Source organism: Polyodon spathula, chromosome 33 (assembly GCF_017654505.1).
Source record: "Polyodon spathula isolate WHYD16114869_AA chromosome 33, ASM1765450v1, whole genome shotgun sequence".
In the NCBI taxonomy this organism is placed as follows: Eukaryota; Metazoa; Chordata; class Actinopteri; order Acipenseriformes; family Polyodontidae; genus Polyodon; species Polyodon spathula.
This window is the reverse complement of record NC_054566.1, coordinates 2,774,461-2,796,597: the sequence shown is the minus strand read 5'-3', so window position 1 is coordinate 2,796,597 and position 22,137 is coordinate 2,774,461. Positions and strand designations below refer to the sequence as shown.

Sequence of the window (22,137 nt, the reverse complement as noted above, 5' to 3'; positions counted from 1 at the left end):
ACTTTCTTTAGCGTACTACTGGGTGTATCGAAGTGGGAATGTTAGCTCTACTTTTGTATTGTTTCTCATGTGTCCAGGCTTTGAAGGGCACCACTGTGAGCTGGATATTGATGAATGTGAAGAGCAGCCCTGTCAGAATGGTGCTCTGTGCTACGAGCGCTCCAAACAGATCTATTATGGGGAGCTTGCGGAGTTCGAACAGGAGTTCAGCTACAGTACAGCAGCGGGATACCTGTGTCGCTGCCAGCCAGGCTTTACAGGTGAGTCTCCCAGCTACAGACAGAGGGATCACAACCCCTGCCATAGCACTGTCAGTAGGTCAGGTAACAGCTTTCTATATGATGTGGTAAACATTCTGAGTGGTTCTTCAATTATTCAAATAGTGTGTGTGTGCGTGACAGATAACTAGATGAGGAGAGCTCTTCTATAAACCCCTTCCAAAGTGACAGAGAACTAGATGGGGAGAGCTCTTCTATAAACCCATTCCAAAGTGACAGATCAGTAGATGGGGCGAGCTCTTCTGCAAAGACCCTTTATGTCATCAAGCCTGTATTACAGCTCGCTGGCCTGTACAGAGCGGATACACCTCAGAGCGGGCAGGGCTGTGGTTTCAGCTCACTGGCTTGTGCACAACAGATACACCTGAGACCAGGAAGGGCTGTGGTTTCAGCTCGCTGCCCTGTACTGATCCTGCTCTCTTCCTTCTCAGGGAAGAACTGCTCTGTGAACATCGATGAGTGTGCCTCCATACCTTGTCAGAACGGGGGGAGCTGTGAGGATCTCATCAGTGGATACCAGTGTCTGTGTGAACCTGGCTTTACAGGTAAAGTCTCTTGCTTTTAATATACAACTGACTTCTCTAACCGGGAAAATGACTCAAACTTATCTTCGCCAAATGAAGCTGATTCTTAATACCCTTTCCTCCGCACTGCCTAAACAGAGGTACAAATGAAGTGAAACCATGTGAATGTGCTTTATTTAGGTAGTGTGCATAGCAAATAACTAAATGGAAAAACCACCAAGTACAATTCTATAACTAAAATGAAATTTACTTACAGCCTCTGTATCAAATGTCAACGTTTCTGTTTAACTGTACCAAACGAGAAAGTTATTAGTTTAGTAACACAACTTGATTTAGCTTTTTGTTTATTGAGATTATATTATATATATATATATATATATATATATATATATATATATACACGCGCACGCACACACACACACACACACCACACACACACACACACACATATAAATAGAAAGTATTGCATTACATGGACCTGAAAGAGCTAGGATGTATATAGTGATCTTAATGGCACTAGACTTTAACACAGTGCTTTTTGTTTTGTTAGTTCAAGGCTTACTGTGTAACACCATAGTAAAAGCAGGCACACATATTTCTGTGACATCACTTGGTATTGTTTTGAGGCTGCACTGAGTAATGTTTTCTGAATATCTGTTTATAAGGTTTACAATTGTTGAGCGCCATCTAGTGTATAAAGGTGGAATTTGTAAAATGTTTAAATGCTGGTTATACTACATCACACAGCAATGGCATGGTTATTTTATATTTTCTGAATGGAAAACAAAAGTGTATGTATTGCTGTTAATTTAATAGAATTCCAAAGAAACAAAAAATACCAAGGGCATTGCAAACAGCGTATAGGACAGGGCTTCTCAAACTCGATCCTCGGGACCCCCTGTGTCTGCTAGTTTTCATTCCAACCGAGCTCTCAATTACTGAACTGTACACTTAATTAAGCTGATAATTAGCTTAATTAAACCTTTTTACTTGTTTTCAGCTCTTAAACAGTTGCAGTGCAAGTTACTTATAAAATGGTGTATCTAACTTGAAATCTGCAACTGTTTAAGAGGTGAAAACAAATAAAAAGGTTTAATTAAGCCAATGAAAATCAGCAGGCACAGGGGGTCCCAGGACCGAGAGTGTTACTTTACAAACATGCATCTGCTCATTGGTGCATCCTGTAACATATTCTCAAAAGAGCTGTCTTAAAATGTCTTTACATTTTTGTTTTGCTGAAGTGTACTACAGTAGAATTCGGTAACACTTTACACTGTCTCTGCAAAGTTACATTGTATTAATGTGTGCATCTTTGTGCATGATATATCTAAATACACAATTGTATCACAAAGGGGTTGGGTAAGGGTTATATTGTGCACAAAGGTTTGCACATAATGACATGTGTAAGCACACATGTATTTACTAAGTAACGGCTATGTAAATGCACAGTAATTGGAGACACCTGATGTAGTGTTACCCAGACTTTAACCTCCTACTGCTGCATGCCATGCCTGTTCAGCTCTAAGGTTTTGTGCCAGCACCTAAATCTAACTTAAGGTACACTAACCAACCACCTAAAAGGATCTGCTTATATTTTAGTGAAAAACTGAACATGATTGTGGGGCCCTGCTGTTTTTATAATTAGAACACAGCCTTTCTTCCAGCCTTTCTAGGCACACCAAGTGTAGGATAGGAGGGAGCATAACGATTGTACCTGTGGGAGTGCTTTAGAACAAAAACAGCATAGCTCTTTTCATTGCTGCACACTGAAGATACAGTACTGCAGGGGGCCCTTGTTTCAGATACTGACTGGATACATGATGTCTGGCATACATTCTTGGTAATGAAGGCATGAGCGAAAATGTTTGTTATCTCATCATTTCTCCATAGTTTTCAACATTCATATGTTTAGTAAGGCCGATCTGTTAAAGTGACATATGGAGGGTGAACAATTTTGGGAGCCCTTTCCTAGCAGAGACTGTAATGCTGCTCCTGACACCTCACCTGAACAATGTTGAGACCCCCTGTAATGTCTGATTAGCAGTTCCTGGCACAAAACCATTTTTCAATAAAATGGCAATATTTTTTCAGTAAATGTTTTGTAGATTTCTAGTGCTCAATATCCCTTATTGTTTGGTTTACCTCTAGAAACAAAAATCACAGTTTAATTGAAAGATTGCTCTTTGTTTGGAGTCATTTTGGCTAAATGAATTAAACCCACAGGCTTGGATGACGCAAGTCAAACCTGGTGCATTGAATCACTTGATCCTCCAGTGAGGGTTCATTGGTTATTGATAAAGGAATGATAGTCATGTGATTAACAGCTTCCCTCTCTCATTATGTGACTTTTATCAAAGTAATCCATCATTAATCACTGTTTTATCTTATTGCATGTCATAGATAATACAGAGTATCTGTACTATCTTACCTTTAAGTGTTGTGACCGGCATATACCTATAGTACAGCATTGGGACTTATCCAAGGACAGTTTGAATGATGAAGGCATGGAATTAACTCACAGTGAGTGACAACATGGTTTAAAATACACACTCCTAGTACTAATTGCATTATCACTTGTTCTCTTCACTGTTCGTACTGTATATATAGGAACGTTTAACTATCTGTTTCCTGGTTCTCAGAAGCAGTAGAGTGAACATTACATTAAATACAAAATGCAAAAAATATAAACGGACTCTTGAAAGAACGTGTGTCTGTCTGTCTACAGCTATGGCCAAAGGTTTTGCATCACCTAGAATTTTAGGATTGAGACATACCAAAACAATTTAACATCATCAATCAAAGAAGCTACAAAATGAAGCCTACTGGAATCTCTAATAGTATTACAGTATTTTCAGTTATTTTTAGAAATGTCACATTTTTCAATTTGCAGTTTGTCGTTGAGCATATGGAACAAAGCAGTATGTAATTTAATATAACATCATTCAGCAGGTTTCATTTGACTTTATGAAGGAAATTAGGTCATTCTGTAGGGTGAGGCAAAGCCTTTGGCAAGAGCGGTATAGATATAAGAAATTTAAATTGATTCATTTAAAAGCCCTGAATTCATTACAGAAATGCAGCTTTTAAATAGAAATAGATCCTCTGTGAGAATTCAGTTGTGTTTGAGACAGGAAAATAATTAGTAGCTAATCTCATCTGCTTTGACAATTAATCCCAGGAGCTTCGTTCTCTGTGTAAATGGTTTTAAATTAGTATCACAGAGAAACTGCCATTACAAAGTCTCAGTGCAAAGTGATGAATTATTAAAGGTCATTAGATCTTCATAGTCTGAGTCGTGGTCAGCCTTTGATGATTGAAGTGAGGGGTACAAGATAGGGATTAGTTTAACCCATTAACCTCATGGAGCTTGATTGAGGTTTTAGGGAGGGGGTGGGGCTACTAGAATGCATTAGGGGGCTGACCAGAATCTCGGTTTTCTACCCAATTTAAAAATGCCTGATATGAACGCTGCCTAACCATTGCAACCCAAGCACCTCTCAGAGCGTGTGGTCCATAGCCTGGCTCAAGATAAACTGCTGCATCCTGGTACTTTTGCTGTTGGTCACATGATCCGATGGCAGTTAGACCATTGGAGGGAGTTTAACTACAACAGTTGAGGTGATTAGGTACCAGGAAGAAACAGCAATATTTAATAGCTACACATTTCGAATTAAAGTTTACAGTGAAATACAGCACAAGCAACAAAATAAAGCATCTTCAATTGAAGAAAACTGGTATCCGTGGTAATATTGTCAAATAAGAGGCTTTTTAAACTAGTTTGGTGTAAACTTTATGAAACCAAATGCTTAGTAAATCAATAGTCTCATTCTGAATACAAACCCAAAATAATTGGTAAACTAAAGTAATCTTACCATTTAAAATATACACAGAATATGGAAGAAGGATAATAAGGCTGCCAGTGTGTATTTTTCCATTTCTTTCCAGACTTAACTGATGATGGATATTAAGATCTCTAGTCTCAAAGGGATACTGAAACCCTCTGAATGTCCCTAATAATCTTTATTTATTTATTTATTTATTTATTTATTATTTCACAATATGGGTTGTTAATAATCATAATGACTGTTTCTGCACATCCAGGTATTTGTCTGGTTTAATAAAGTCACCAGAGTGTTTTAATGTTGGAGCTTCTGTAAGAAACGCAGTACAAAACTAAAAGGTGTGCACTAATGACATCCCCTCTGAAACAGATGCAAAATAAAACAACCTTCTAATGATGCAAATGAATCTAAGTATTCCTTAAGCTGTTTTCTACAGTCTATTGTCTCGAGCTTGGTAGGATTGCGTGCATCAGTAGGGTGCTATTTGACATGCTTTATGATATATTTAGGTTAATTGTGAGAACACTGCAATAAGCCTGATCTCCATCTTTAGACTAGCAGTCCATGCAGCAAACAGGAACACTATGTTTAAAAGAGGTTGCCCAAACTCCTGGGCACTGAATCATTTCAATAATATACTTAATTGATGGTATTTTAGAAAGCTAGGGCTGGGTGCAGGACTCTAACCCAGGTGCAGGAGTTTCTAACCCAGCGTCTTATACCATGTACAGATGCCTTCCTGTGCAGATGTCAACATGTGACTTAATGGGAAAGTTAAAACAAAACAACTCCACTTAATAGTAATTGCTGGCTACAATATTGTTTTTCTAATAAGCCAATATGCTGTTTCTGGGTGTAATTTGTTGTGTTTGAAATGTCATCTTGTGATGTTTGGGTGAGAGGGCCACAAATCGATGGCTGAGCACTTTTGTGTGCTCAAACTGTGCAAAATGTTTTCTCTTAGTTATGAGAAATTGTTATTTAAAAAAAAGGGGGGGGGGGGGGGGTACACCGTGTAGGGCTTCTCAAACCCGGTCCTCGCGACCCTTGCGTCTTCTGGTTTTTATTCCAACTGAGCTCTCTAAACCCTTCATTGAACTAATACTTTGCTTAATTAGGTCTTTTTAATCTTTTTCAGCTTTTAAACAGTTCGAGATTTCAAGTGAACTATACAATTGTATAAGTAACTTGAAATCTGCACATTTTTATGTGCAGATTTCTGGGTTCAAATCCAGCTCAGATCGCACAAAATTAGTTTGTTGGTCTAAACTCAGACATTAGCCCCCATCACAAGATGAGCACTCAATTCAGGATACTCATCAGTCTGTGAGGGGTGCAGGACTGAATGCAGCTCATCACCAAGGTGTGTCTGAGTGTGAGGGGAAGCTCCTGTGGGCTGAGTCCTTCAGCCTTCATGAGAGCAAAATCCACAAGGAAACACAAATCAGTGAGTATCCCATTGGAATCCAGCAATGAATCTTCAACACAAATCAATGAGTATCCCATTGGAATCCAGCTGTGAATCTTCAACACAAATCAATGAGTATCCCATTGGAATCCAGCTGTGAATCTTCAACACAAATCAATGAGTATCCCATTGGAATCCAGCTGTGAATCTTCAACACAAATCAATGAGTATCCCATTGGAATCCAGCTGTGAATCTTCAACACAAATCAATGAGTATCCCATTGGAATCCAGCTGTGAATCTTCAACACAAATCAATGAGTATCCCATTGGAATCCAGCTGTGAATCTTCAACACAAATCAGTGATTATCTCATTGGAAAATAGCTATGAATCTTCACACAAATCAGTGAGCACCCCATTACAGTAGATGAAGTGATTGCACAGTCAGTAACTACTGAATGTTTAAACTAAACTCAGCCACTAACTGAATGTGTCATTCATTTGCTTTGTTGTTGCAAGAGCAGTTTGGGGTGGGGGGGGGGCACTGTTTTAGCTGTGCTGAGATGAATTACTCTGGGGGACTTTATTGGGACTTTTCCAGTCGATGTGTTGATAGCACTTTGTCGAATTAGTGTCTAACTTTAAATGGTACAGTGTAGGTTACTAAACCCTTTGGCTGTAACAATACAATATGTACTGTATCACGATATACTGGTCACTATACATCACAATACAGTCCTGATGGGCTTCTTGGTGGGGTGAGTAATAACAGATGTTATTAAAAGATAGTTAAATGAGCTAGAGAGAGTCTATACTCATACCAACTATAAAGTACAGTTATTCCTCATTCAAGGCCGTTTGGTTGACTGCAGGTATCATACATCTAACGATACACACCTCTATACACAAAAGTATGACAATTAATTTTTACATCCCCTTCTAAGCATGTGGCCGCCCTTGTCAGCAGTCTGTCCTTCGCCCAGGATTGTGCTTGAGGGATGAGGTGATCCTTCAGGTCAGGATTATTGAGGTGCGTTGGCAGGGCTTTGCGAAGAGGCTCACAGATCCAAACCAAGCAGTCTGAAACAGAACCCCGCCCGACTGTAAAACCACAAAAGGAAAAGTCCAGCTAGCTCTGCCGAGTGAAATAATTACAAAGGAACCCGGCAGTGCCAGCCATGACCGGTGATGTATCATGTGGGACTGCTTCCTCGACAAACATTCTTGTTGTCAGGGCTGACAGGAGCCAGCTGGGAGGGAATGAAGCAGAGCGGATTAGCTCTCAGTAAGATGTGTTGGAGAGAGGCTCACAGTGTATAGGTTGCTTCAGCTCTAATCACTTCTGCCTGACTGGCACAGGGAGAAAGCACGCATGCTGCCCTTTTTTTTGTAAGCATTTCTTTTTTTTTGGTTCTTTATTCCAACAATGTCACAAATGTCTACGGGGAAGACGCAATGAAACCTCTTCTATTGCAAGTGATTTTATATGGAATTTGGCTTGTAACAGGTAACTGGCATGTCGCCTTAATTCATATCATGTTTGAGGAAATTGTCACAGTGCTGGTATAGCAGTGAAGGGAGTTTGACCCATTTAAAAGGACTGTTCCCTTTACTATGTAACATGGAAAACTGTACATACCTGAATTCTCCAAGGCATCATTCTCAATTTAGATTAGAATGGAGGAGGCTTGCTTGTTATTTGGGCTGCAGTCTGCTAACATGGCTTGTTGATTTTGTTACAGGGTGTGCTTTCTTAATTAATATTGTGTTCATGCTGTCAATTGGTATACTGTCTGCAAGCTCAGTGGACATTTGGTAATGCATTACCTTGTATATATTGAAAAGGATGCCATTATCATTTCAGTTAAGCAGATATCTTTTATAAACACCATGCAAGCAAATTAGATATGTCAGTATATAATGTGTAATGTTTATTGCATGCATTTTTGTACATTTTACTGCATAGACTGTGCTTTTTGTGTGCCCGACCCACACACACTACATTTGGGTAAACATATTTGAGAGACTGGGGATGCAGACCTGATCCACAATAATTATGCAGTATTGAAATACAAACTTGACTTTAATTTTGTAAACTGTCTAGACTAAACCAGCTTTCTAATTTTAAAGGTTTTTGCTTTCTGGTTTTTTCGTGTATAGTAGGATCAGAAATCATAAGAAATACAGAAAAGCGAATATTAAGTAGCAGTCCTTCGCAGTCTTCAAACTAATTGCCTGTATAACAAGTCTCCACATGTCCCACTGAATGTACGTGGAATTTCATTGGGTATTTACTCTTTTCTCTATCTGAAAACTACAGGAAACTCCAGGTGTAACTATGGAATCTATATGTGAATGTGTGAGTTTATTTCTTGCTCATTGGTACTGGTGCATGATTCAGGTTACATCGAATCAGAGACTGGATGTGTAGACTGTCAAATCATGTTCTATTTCCACAGATCTCCGAGTACATTGTGGAATTCCATGTTGGGTTAAGTAGAAGAATGTTAACAATCCTGCTGGATTGCTTTGGCCCTGGTGTTGCTTGTGGTTGGGTTGCTTTGGCCCTGGTGTTGTGTTGCTTGTGGTTGGGTTGCTTTGGTGTTGCTTGTGGTTGGATTGCTTTGGCTCTGGTGTTGCTTGTGGTTGGGTTGCTTTGGCCCTGGTGTTGCTTGTGGCTGGATTGCTTTGGCTCTGGTGTTGCTTGTGGCTGGATTGCTTTGGCCCTGGTGTTGCTTGTGGCTGGATTGCTTTGGCCCTGGTGTTGCTTGTGGCTGGATTGCTTTGGCTCTGGTGTTGCTTATGGCTGGATTGCTCTGACTGTGGTGTTGTGTTGCTTGTGGTTGGGTTGCTTTGGCCTTGGTGTTGCTTGTGGTTGGGTTGCCTTGGCCCTGCTTGTGGCTGGATTACTTTGGCCCTGGAGTTGCTTGTTGCTGGATTGCTTTGGCTCTGGTGTTGGTTGTGGCTGGATTGCTTTGGCCCTGGTTTGCTTGTTTGGATGTTGTGTGATATCTATTTCTTAACATATGATTTGCAATGTGCTTACAGAAGATCATGAAGTGTATGTTTGTCTCAGTAAGTGGGTTGTGGTTAGTTTGGTTTAGATCATTTCTGATATGGTATGATGTTTAATACAGCCAAAATATCACTGGCCCACCCCCTCCAGATGTACCATGAGTTCAAATAGAACACCCATTTACAAATTGTAGAAATATATACAGTCATATGATGATGGTATGATGACACCACAATTCTAGAAAAAAAAAGGTCCATTCTGGGTCTCAAAAGTTATTGTAAACATTGTAAACGACCAATTGAGAAAAATAAAAGCCAGTCATGCAGGACCAAGAAAGACTTTGTTCTGCCTCTCGTGATGGAAAAGGATCTGTTCAGATAATGAGCTTTTGACCATGCCTGCTATGAAACACATCAGAAAGCAAGATCATTATGAACTGAAAGCAGTTCAGAGCGGTGCAGTGGTACTGTACTATAAACTAAGGGATTGCCAAGGTATTGCATTACCCATTGAGCTCATTCAGGCTGTAGAAAAGTCAAAGCTGCTATCTGGAACCAGGGCACGCTCTATGTAAACATTACAGGTCCACAGTGCCAACACAGAGGTGTGTGGGGAGTTGTTGAAGTTCTCTCTTCTAATACAGCTGTCAGAATAATTCATCTGCCAGTGCAGAGGAGTAGCAGGATGCCTGGGATCTGTTTATCTTACCAAGGGTGTTTGCAGAGTTATCTAGAAGAAACAAATGAGCACATTTTAAAGGGTTGTGCCTGTTATAACTCATATTTTTTTAAAGGAGGTTGAAGCATCCTTGGGTAGTATTTTGAAGCAAGAGCAATTTGTTCGAAGAGAATAAAACATTGTAAATCCATGTGAAATCAAGAAAAACAGGCAATTTTTCACTTGAATGCCTCTGATTTTGAAAAACTTTTGCGCATGTTATTGTCTTTGGATGAAATGGTTACACTGTGAATTGTAGGCCTGAGTGACTTCCCATGCGTGAGGTACAGGTCATTGAAGCTTGACCTTATTTGGGCACCCACCCTATCTTTACATGGTCACAACTTCCTCCAGAATTGGTATAAAAGCTAGTGTTGGTTTTGTTTTAAAGTTGTCAAATAGGACTAATCATTACATAAAAAGAAAAATTAAATACAAGATTAAAAAAAAAAATGTTGTGTGAATCTGCGACCTTTGACCTCACCTAAGTCAAATTGCGTAACCTTGGATTTTTGCCAGTTTTTGATAGATTGTAGCCTAGACCCTCAGCTACATTTCCTGTAAGTTTAATTTTGTGCCTGCTATTGGTTGAGGCACAGCACAGACTTAAATGCAGTGTCAGGTGAATCTTTTAAATTAAGTGATTACACACCTAAAACAATTAAACAAAAATCGAGCATACTCTCCTCTCCTGTTAAATTGAAGCTGCAGTGAACTGGTACAGATGTAACAGCTATTAATAAATTAATGAATTAACCAAAGTGCCCTATTTACATAATTGACTAAAACAAACAAATACAACTGAATTAAGTATAAATTAATACTGAATTGTGCATGTTTAATTTTGTCCCCACCAGTGGTACTTCTGTCAGCGCATGTTTGATATTTTAAGTGATGCTTCTCCAGGAGATGTTCAAAACCATTGAATCACTGAGCCTGGAAAAGAAAATGTATTGTTAGAAGTGGTGGGAATGTAGATATTTCATTTTCAGATCTCTGTCCTTCAATTTTTGCATGCAACACAATTTACCAGTCACCTATGTTTAAGTTGTCCTTCGTAGCCACTGTGTCAAGGCTTTTGATGCTTTGGCCATCTCCTTGTCTCTCAGGGTGTATGTCCATCCTGATGCAGTTGTTGGCTCCACTGATGTCAGCACATCCCCCATGTCTACAATAAATTGATCTAGACGGTGTGGGAGACAGAATGATCGTGCTGGTCCATTCGGGTGCAGGAAGTTAATTTCAGCCTCCCGTTTCTTCTGATCAGCAGACACTGACAGTGACTGTCATACTGAACAGTAACACATCCTTTCACTTGGTCAAATGGTAGGACATCCTTTTTGACTGTGATTGATTCTTCTCTTTGTTTTGGTGACTGGGAGAACTGTCGTACAAGGACTTTTGCTTTGGAAATTGGTTGAAAGAAATGGAGATGCCAGACACAATTTTAACTTGAGGAAGCCTTGCTCCAGAAAATCTTGCTCAGCTTACCATTGTGCTATCGTGAAGCATTCTACTTTAAGAGCAGGATTGTTGTCTTTTGCAAACCTGTGCAATTGGTCTGGAGTCCGGATCTGGTCATGGTATGGACCCTGCAAACTGGCTTTTGTTGCCATTTGTTTAATGGTTCCTACACCGTCACAGGGTCTAGGCTACAACCTGTCAAACACTGACAACAGTCCAAAATGAGTCAACTTTGATGAGCCCTCTCATCAAGGCAAGCATGCATGGACAATTTTACTCAAATCAAAGGAGGTCAAGGTTTTTGGTGATTTGATTTCATGTTGAATGACCCTATGATACTGGAAGGAGCAGTTAGGGAGCAGTTAGGGTTTTATTGACTAAGTACTTAGTTGTTTAGTTTTAATTTTCTGGATTTAATAGGTGTTTTTTCTCTTTGGGGTTCTTTTAAAGACTTCAGTAAACACTTTGAAATATTAAGTCAAGCAGGCAAAATATTGTGATTAATGCCTTCAGCCCCATACGAGCTTCACTGATACATGTGTGTGTGTGTGTGTGTGTGTGTGTGTGTGTGTGTGTGTGTGTGTGTGTGTGGCTCTACTGTACAGCTATGGTCAAAAGTGTTGCATCATCCTATAGAATGAAACCTGCCGAATAATGTTACTTTTAAGAATGTGGCATTTTGAAATCTAAAATGTAATGTTTTTGTAGTTTCTTTGATTACACGATAAATATTAAATTATGTTCATAAGTTCTTTTTTTTTTTTTTTTTTTTTTTTTTTAATGATGTCTCAGTCCTAAAATTGTAGGTGATGCAAAACTTTTGGCCATAACTGTATAGTACAGTTCATTACATAGCAGGACTGCCGTGTTGGATTATATAGGGATTGCTGGAGCACACATGTATGAGATGAAAGGTTTCTCAGTGGTTTTTCTCATTGGTTTTGATAATCCCCTGAAATATTTCCACACTTGAACGACCTGGCCTGCATATCATCTATTTCGCTGCATTTTGTCTTCAAATGCCTTTATTAATTGTAAGATTTGTTTTTTATTTCATTTTTCATAATTTAAATTAACAAGTGCAAAAGAGATCATAAGTTTTGAAAACAATTTAAACATTTATATTTTCTTTTTCAAATTCACCTTTTAAATACAGACAGTACTGTTCCAAAAATAAAGTCCAAAAGCGTCTTCTGAGCGTCTGTGTGCAGTATACAGCAAACATCAACAATGTAAACAAAAGTAAAAATCATGTTTGCATTTTTGAAAGTGAACTGAGCTTATCCATGGTATTGATACCCCACTGCAGCTGTAGTTCAGAGAATGGCTGCTTGGTAGAGAGGGAAAGAGTGGCTAATTGTGTGAGCTAAAATGACCTGAGGTAACCTAACCAAACCAATAAGACAACAGTGTCTGGTTTCTGATGAAGCAGAGCTTGCAGAAGGCTGAACTATTGAAGAATCTAGTAACCATTCACCCAGCAATACCCATAAAACTGTTGCAGTGGGCAGCTTTACATTTTTCACCTTTTCTTATCTTCCAGGAGTGGGCTGCGAGACCAACATTGACGAATGTGAAAGCAGCCCCTGTGCGAACGGGGGCCGGTGTGAAGACGGCATCGATGACTATACCTGCCTCTGCCCTGCAGCAGGACAAGACGCCACCCCCTGGGGAGGCAAAAACTGTGACACCAAGCTGGTGGGCTGCCAGGAGAACGACTGTCAAAACGGAGCGACATGCCACCCTACCTACCAGAGCGGCACTCACAGCTACTCCTGCCACTGCCCCCCTGGTTTCTATGACGAACGCTGCAACACCTCAACCACATTCTCCTTCACATCCACAGGTTACATTCTCATAGAGGTTCCACTGAGAAACAGAACCAAGAGGGACGTGGGCGCCACCAGAGCCAGCATCAGCCTCCGGTTCAGGACCACCTTACCTGATAGGATTATATTTTACAGGGGGGACAACTCGGACTACATGTACCTGGAGATCGTTGAGGGCCTCCTTCATGCTAGGGCAGTGCTAGAGGGCTCTCACATCTATACATCATTGCCTGGAAAAGTAAATGATGGCCAGTGGCAGGAAATCAGTGTGACTTTGAAAGGTGGTTTAGTGCTGACCCATACAAACTGTAAGGGTGGCGACTGCACAAAGACCCAGGATGGCTTGGAACTGGTCCGTAATATTCCAGAGTCCTTCAAGATGATCTCTGTTGGTGGGGTCAAGTTTGAGTTCTTACTCAACAACACTGAAAGCAGGATGAATTTCATTGGCTGCATAGAAGACCTACTGATTGATTCCCAACCCGTGCTTCCTCAGAGGATTTCTGAGACCATGGCGGAGGGATTGCAGCTCGGCTGCAGCAAGCCGGAGTGGTGCGAACCCAACCCGTGCTCAGATCAGGGCAGCTGTGTGGATCTGTGGACCAGCTCCAGATGCCAGTGCTTCCGTCCCTTTCATGGTCCCAATTGTTCTTACGGTAAGACTCCTTTTTAAAAGAGTCTTCAATAAGGGCAGGATTCCAAAACTGAAAGAGTGTTCATCAGGAGCTTTCTAATTTAATAATTGTAAATGTGAAGGAATCCTTTGGCTCCACCACTGTTAATTAATAACAATGAGGCTTTTTGTACCAAGATGATGAACATTATGAAAAATGTTGAACAGTGCATGTTCGCTAGTATATTTCCTATAAACCTTCCGCAACTATTAAATAAAAGGAAGAAAACCTGCAGTTGTAACTTTTTGTATTTGCTGTTTGCTGTAAAATGCAAAGGAAGGTCCTGTTTGAATGACTAAAAGCTTGGCAGTGTTTAGATCCACCAGTTTAGCGCACTAGAAACTCTGTTATTGGGCTCCCAAGTGGCTCATCCGGTAAAGGCACTCCGCGTGGAGTGCAGGATGCACCCTATAGCCTGGAGGTCGCCAGTTCGAGTCCAGGCTATTCCACTGCCAACCGTGGATGGGAGTTTCCAGGGGGCGGCGCACAATTGACTGAGTTTCCGCCTGGGTGGGGAGGGCTTAGGTCGGCCAGGGTGTTCTCGGCACACCATGCACCAGCGACCCCTGCAGACTGGCCGGGCACCTGCAGGTTGCCCGGAGCTGCATAGTCGTCTGACGTTATAGCTCTGAGGTGGCTACATGGTGGGCCTGCAGAGTGAAAAGAAGCGGACAACTGACGATACACGTTTCGGAGGACGCGTGTGTTCCTCTTCGTCTCTCCCAAGTCTGTGCGGGGGTGGCAGAGGTGAGCCGGGTTGAAATAACAAGTAATAATTGGGGAGAAAATGAGAAAAAATAATTGCTGATTCCAAATTAAAAAAATAAAAATAAAAAATACAAATTACAAACTGCTGAGAGCCACCAAGGTGATACTATTTCCCAAGCGTTTCAAATTACAAATTTGTTCCCACTTTCCTATTAAAAAAACCTGAGATATTATCATAACTGCTACAGTGTGTATTCTACCATCTTATCCCAACAGAGTATACACCAGCAACCTTCAGCCTGGAAGACAGCACTAGTTCTGCCTCCTTTAACATCAGCAGCAGTCACGGCTCCAACTTCACAGTCTCCTTTTTCCTGCGCACGCTGAAGCAAGAGGGCTTGATATTTCAGCTGAGTAATGACACAGGCCCGTACTTCACCCTCTATCTGAAGATGGGCAGGATCAATGTGCAGACCCTGTCGGGCCCCCCTGCAGTGGCACCCATGTACTGTGCCACCGGAGAGAAGCAGCTGCTCATCGTGCAGTCCAATGATGGTAACGTCACGGTCGGACGGTCTCACCTGGATTATAAACTGACCCGGCTGCCTTCCGTCTCAGTCGAGGCTGGGGATGTAGCTCATGTTGGAGGCCTCTCTGTGGAAGAGGATGCATCCGCCTGGGGAGGGTATTTCAAGGGCTGTTTGCAGGACCTGCGGCTCGACAACTCGCTCCTGGAGTTCTTCCCTCTGGAGAACGGTAACTCCAGCGTGACCGAAGACATTTACAGCTTCAGGGAGACTGTTAATGTCATTCAGGGTTGCCACAGCGATGACACCTGCCGGGTAAGAGTTTTCATACAGCACAGGGAATTTCATGAATTTGAAATTCAGTTCATTCACACCACATTTAGTCCACATTTAGGTTACTAAGAAGCCATGGAGAATTAAACAAGTTTATTGGCCAGCTGCTTTACTGTGGAAAATAAAAATGTAAACAGCAAGGCCAATGGCACAATCCGAGGCCTGCAACTCGCACATTCCGTTTCCAAATCCCAGTTTAGCCCCTAGCTTTTTGTCATTGCACCTCTTGGCATCTTTATCTGCCAGGCTGTAAGCTAAGAAAGAAATGGAGTCACCTACAGTTAGCCTGCCCCCTTCAAAATCCCTATGCCACAATACCTATTAGAAACACAAAGCTGGACTGAATACTATGGAATGACTAACCAATAGGAAATACAGTAGGCACATCATATTAGGCACCGAGTCTTGTAACCTGTCACATGATTGAATGTGTCATAAATAAGACGTAGCAGCTGTAAGATTTCGAAGGGACATGGTAGTTGTCATCTTGTTTCAAATTGCCATTGCTGTGTTAATAACATATTAATAACTCCATCGCTGTCATTCTCTCTGAAGTCTGGACCCTGTGAGAATGGAGGCTCGTGTCAAGTGACCTGGAACGACTTTGTCTGCTCGTGTCTTGCAAACTTCACCGGCAGGACGTGTGAAAGGAGAGTGTGGTGCAGCAGCAGCCCCTGTCCGCACCTCAGCCAGTGTGTGGACGTGCCTGGGGGCTATGAGTGTAAGTATCAAACACACAGCTTTGACATAAGAAGCAGTAATACCTCCTTTCCACTGTCTGTATGCAGGTAGCTGAGCTGGACGGTCTGGGTGAGGTGTAGCTGGAGGATGTTTCCACAGAAGCTCAGCTATACCTCAGCTGCATCTCAGGCAGTGACCTCATTAATAAGGCTACTGACAGCGGTGTAAAGACCGAAAATAAAAACAGCCTCACAAATGTTAGTTTAACTTTCCTCGTGTTTGTTTGTTTGCATGTATTCAATCAATCCCACAATCCAACGTGTCATTTTAATGTTGCACTACTACTTCCTGGGTCAGCTATACCTGACAAAATAACACTAGAACACTGACAGCCGTCTTTACACTACACCTCACCCAGACCGACCAGCTCAGCTATACCTGACAGTGTTTTTTTAGTTAACTGTAATGATAACAAAAATGTCTATTAACGAACGCAAACCATATCCATTAATAGTTACTATAATAAAAAATAAAAACAAATATTTAAAAAGATAACGAAATAGTAAAAAAAAAAAAAAAAAACTTTTGATTTGTAATCGTAAAGCTTGTTAAACAAATTATTCCCCAAAAATATGAGTTCGACTGAAATACATTTATATAGTAAACGTGTGTAAAACCACTCCCTATTTTTTATTTTCTTACCAAAAATAATCATTTGGAGATCTTCTCTAGTTTGTGTAGTTTTTACACTTGCTGCCTGTTCCGCTCTGAATGGCTAGATGTCGCTGTCAGTCAGCTCAGTGGTCCTTTAATAGGCTACTGCAGTTTCATTGTCAGTCATTTCACCCTGTTACGCAGAAACTAGCGGGTTATGGTGTAGGTAAGCTTTTGCTATAGGTATACGGTGACAGTTACTAGTTTGTTTTGAAAATGGGTCGGAAGAGGAAAACACTTTGAATATTGTGCACAATACCCTGGCCGACGACTGATGTCTCCGCGGCAGAACGAAGTGGGCCCGTCTGCCTCCAGTGACTCTGAGTCCAGTTCAACTATCTCTAGTTTTGTTCTGTGCATGTTTTTGTCACCTCTAAATTTATGCTATAAAAGTCTGTGTAATACACTTTTATGTGCTGAGGTTTCTGCGGTTTATTTCAGACCATTTAAATGTGTGTAGGATCTTTGCCTATACGTATAGCTTTGCTGTGACCAAACGTTATTTGAATTAGAATGTTGGTAACCATGGTTTCGTTGCATGTTGAATATGATAAAGGGGCTTCCCAAAATGAGATGTTTCTTAATGGCATAAAAAGTTTGTTTTTTTTAAAGCATAAAGGTCGATTTCACCCATTCTCTGCTTGAATGAAAAAATAAAGATCGGAAAAACCCAGTAAATTTCTTTAATCAGAGTTAAAAAAACAAAACGGATGCTGTATTACATGTATGGAATGAAAATATATCGTGACAAAGCAGATGTCAGAATATGAAATGGTAATGTAAGCCTATAGAAAATGTACATTTTAATACAAGTTTTTGTTTCAATATGGTCCATATTCATAAAGCATTTTGCATAAGTACTCCCTGCAGGGGCTGTTAAATTAGCACATGAAATATATATCTGACTCTACAACTTGTTTTCCAGTAAGGAAATAAATATGGCTCTACAGTATGTTTTTTCCAGATCGCTTGGAAAGCCTGTGAGCCAGGGACATTTTTGTATTGTACAGAAAAGGGCAAATGTTTTAGTTTTATTTTTTATTCACTTTCTCTTTTTTTTCCATGTGTACCATTGATTCAGGCAAGTTGCTTTTATATTCAACCCTTCTATATGCCTTGTTTTTAATCAGGCGTTGAGGTTCTACTTAAACATTTACAAGGGCAAATGAAATGGTTTAATTATTTTTCCTAAAGTTAGTTTAATGTAAAAAAACAAAACAAATATAGCTTTTGTAAATTGCTAAGTAAAAATCAAGCTGAAAAACAGCCTGCTTTTTACTACTTGTTTCTAGCACACATATTCTATTTGACTTGTATTAAAGTGAGTGGAAGGCTGTACAGCCAGCCTTGGCTAGTAAATGGTAATCTCTGATCAATACATGTATGTGGTTGGCTCTTCTACGGAGTGCACTGTGAAGAGGGGCAGAGCCTGGCATTACCCAAGTTCTTTTTACCCTGACAGATTTAAAGGTCACCACCACTGTGTAAACTGTAATAATAACTAAATAATCACTACAGTTATATTTAGTTAACTGTAATAATAACTATAACTAAAATTTAAAAAATCATAACTATAACTAAAAAAAAAACAAGTAACAAAAAAAACACTGATTGCAATCTGGGAGTATATTCCTGTCCATATTACTTTTTTGTGTATCTTGAGAAGCACTTTTCCAGTTCTGATGAAACTTGGTTTAGATATTAGTTTTCATAAATGAATGAGACTATTCAGGTCTGGGGTTATAAAAGGCACTCTGCTTGTCAAAGTTACATTGTCACAGTGCATACGCTGGTGTAGGTCTCTGTTTTTTTCATTGCTTTTAATTTGCAGGGATGTATGTCACTGACATGCTTGTTTCCTTTTCTTTTTTTCAGGCAGAGCAAATGCAACATTTCAGGAAAACAACACTATTGAATATGCTGCTAACAAGTCTCTGAACTGGCCAGTAACAAACATTTCCCTGGATGTGAGGACCAGAGATGGGAATGCGGTTCTTCTGCGAGCCACCAACCGAGTGGAGCTTTTCTGCATTGAACTCCACAACTCCACACTGCTGGTCAAGCTGAGGACAGAGAACAGCGTGGAGATAGTTACCATACAGAGCGACTTCCCCATCACAGACGGCCTGTGGCACAAAATCATGGTTGGTATGACGGAACCGAAGCAGGGCTCATCGAGGTGGGTGATCACTGTGGACGGGAATCAGAACGGGACCAGCCTGGGCGTGGCTGGCAACCTCAACTTCCTCAACGAATCCACTGTGATGCTGGCTGAGAATTACACAGGCTGCCTTGGGACTGTGAGAGTGGGTGGAGTGTATCTCCCTTTCACCGAAGACCACACAGTACCACAGCGGGAGCAGTTTATCAAACGCAGTGGGCAAGAGATTCAAATCGGGTGCAGAGGAAACCCGGTCTGCACTCCAAACCCCTGTTACCATGAGGGAAAGTGTGAGGATCTGTTTAACTTCTTTGAGTGCAGTTGTCCATGGGGATGGGGTGGGTTATATTGCCAGTCTAATATTGACGACTGCCAGTCAAGTAGCTGTCTCCATGGCAATTGTACTGACTTGCTGGCTGACTACAAGTGCGACTGTTACCCAGGTTACACTGGGAGGGACTGTGAAACAAACATTGATGACTGTGCTGAAAACCTGTGTCAGAATGGAGGGACGTGCTCTGATGGTATCGACACTTTCAGCTGTGTCTGCCCTCCTCAGTTCGCAGGGCCTCTATGCCAGTAAGTATTATACTTTTCAAATCAATAGGTAGTCTGTCTCAGTGTAATGAGGTGCCTGAGAACTGGAGCTTGGTGAAATAATCACTGTTGTATTCAAGTTTATTCCAGGTTAAAACAGGTATCTAGAGAAGCCCAATTGTATCCTAATGGTCCAAAGCAGTGGTTCCCAACCCCAGTCCTGGGAACCCACTGTGTCTGCTGGTTTTCATTCCAACTGAGCTCTCAATTATTTAACTAGACCCTTAATTGAACCAATCATTTGCTTAATTAGACCTTTTTAATTGTTTTCCGCTCGCAAAACAGTTGCAGATTTCAAGTTACTTATAAAATGTTATTGCTAGTTTGAAATATACAGTTGTTAAGAGCTGGAAACAGTTCAAGGAAAACAAAGGTCACAGTGGGTCCTCAGGACCGGTTTGGGAACCACTGGTCTAAACTAATATACAGGTAATGCAACCTCCATATCTGGTAATGCTGTGGTCCCAATGACATGTTTTATTATTTCAAATTGAAATGTTTCCTTGAATGCAGTGCTTTTCACAATATTTGATAATAATGAGCCATGCAGACAACTGTTTTCAGGATTTGGAAGCGAGTTACAAAGGCTGCTGGGAGATGGAGTGCTTTGGAACTCATCTCCCATCCCATTTGCATGCAGCAAACTATTACAGTGTCACCCAGTGAGTCATGTGATTAAGGGACTTTCCAAGCAACCAGAAAATCAGAGACAGTCATTTGAATATTTAGAGCACAACTTGTTTCAAGAAAGGCTTCCAGCGGTGAGATAACAGGAGAATAGGAGAGCTAGGTGCCCTACTGAGCTATTTTACTGTGGTAGCCTCTCATTTTCAAAGCCGATGAAGGAGTTTAGTGGTCTCAACTTTAAAAACAGGCCCAGTGATAACCCACTCAGTGTATTTCTTCTAGGTGGCCCTTCCCGCCATTGCGGTGTGGGAAGGAGTTCTGGTGTCAGAACGATGGAGACTGTGTAGATGGGATCTGGGGAGCTAACTGTACCTGCAGGACTGGTTTCACTGGAGAGAGGTAAGAGGTCAGCCTGCCTTGGTGCTGCAGACACTGGGGAGAGAGGTAAGAGGTCAGCCTGCCTTGGTGCTGCAGACACTGGGGAGAGAGGTAAGAGGTCAGCCTGCCTCAGTGCTGCAGACACTGGGGAGAGAGGTAAGAGGTCAGCCTGCCTCGGTGCTGCAGACACTGGGGAGAGAGGTAAGAGGTCAGCCTGCCTTGGTGCTGCAGACACTGGGGAGAGAGGTAAGAGGTCAGCCTGCCTCAATGCTGCAGACACTGGGGAGAGAGGTAAGAGGTCAGCCTGCCTCAATGCTGCAGACACTGGGGAGAGAGGTAGGAGGTCAGTCTGCCTCGGTGCTCTAGACACTGGGGAGAGAGGCAAGAGGTCAGCCTGCCTCAATGCTGCAGACACTGGGGAGAGAGGTAGGAGGGCAGTCTGCCTCGGTGCTGCAGACACTGGGGAGAGAGGTAAGAGGTCAGCCTTCCTCGGTTCTGCAGACACTGGGGAGCACCCACACAAAGAACCACTAAACCAAGGAAACCATCAGCTCAGTGGATACAGACGGATGTTCATAGTGTCGCACAGTCGTACAGATATGCATGGCCTACCTGGCTCTGGGGAGGTGATACGTATATAATATTTTAATTGTTGCCTAATATTTTGAAACAGTACAGTAATCATTAGCACCATACCAGTTTCATTTATATAGATCCTTCATGTGCTAGCAACCTGGGGTGCGTTACAAAAATAAATAAACAGCAAGTCAAAAGAGCTCCAGACTGCTCGCTAGTGAAAAGGCAAATCTGTTGAGATTTAAAAATATTGACAGACTTAGCATTCTGGATAACATTTGCAATTGAGTTCCAAAGTGAATGATCTTGAAAACTAAAAGCCCTTTAACCATAGGTTTGTAATGAAGTTTGGAATAACTAAAAGACCATCATTTGCTGATCTCGAAGTGCAAGACAGTTTATATGAACTAACTCAAACAGGCAGGGCCAAAACCCTGAATAGCCTTGTAAGTGAGGAGTAGTGTTTTGAAATCAATGTGCTGCTTCACAGGAAGCCAATGTAAGACCTTAAAACTGAGGAAATATGTCAAATACACTTTGTGTGTGTACGTATTCTTGCTGCGGCATTTTAGCCACATGTAACAGTTTATCATGTAATACAAGCTGCTTAAATATTTTTTACAATTCCCAGAAGATTCTTATAATTTGTATAGACAGAAATAGCTTTTGTTTCATCAGCTACAATAAAATACTGTTGCCTATTTCAAACATGTTTACTGGAAATCGTCTCTTTTTAAATCAGTATTTTATTTAGTATTGCTGTTATTTTCTTTGGGACAATATTCTAGACAAATAAAATATAGTTTGCAAGGTAATACTCCAATGCACCATAAAGTACAGTATTCTGCATAGGGTAGAATAAATGACACATTTTTCTTTATTGCCGTCTCTGAAATCGAGAGGAATTTTTCCGCTCTTTGGATCATTTCCTCCAATAATAAATGGCCGGGGTTTATTGTTCTGCATTGAGAAGGCAGGAGCCTGCTGTTCTTTTTAATGAGAGAAAACTCTCACTGGGATAAGATTTCATTTTACCAGAGCCAGGCAGTCTAGAAATAGCATCATGTGAAGTTGAATTTCGCC

General features: G+C 41.1%; 1 protein-coding gene across 3 annotated transcripts in view; it reads left to right on the top strand.

Annotated features, from left to right (window-relative positions):
• The window catches only part of LOC121303563 (protein crumbs homolog 2-like), a 99,400-nt gene that overhangs the window by 68,341 nt on the left and 8,922 nt on the right, over window positions 1-22,137 (top strand). For all 3 annotated transcript variants that reach the window (XM_041234350.1, XM_041234349.1, XM_041234351.1), the window contains 7 exons: window positions 78-260; window positions 710-823; window positions 12,793-13,734; window positions 14,737-15,302; window positions 15,876-16,041; window positions 18,591-19,455; window positions 20,383-20,499. In XM_041234350.1, the coding sequence (XP_041090284.1) occupies window positions 78-260; window positions 710-823; window positions 12,793-13,734; window positions 14,737-15,302; window positions 15,876-16,041; window positions 18,591-19,455; window positions 20,383-20,499 (2,953 nt within the window). The remainder of the gene's footprint in view (window positions 1-77; window positions 261-709; window positions 824-12,792; window positions 13,735-14,736; window positions 15,303-15,875; window positions 16,042-18,590; window positions 19,456-20,382; window positions 20,500-22,137) is intronic.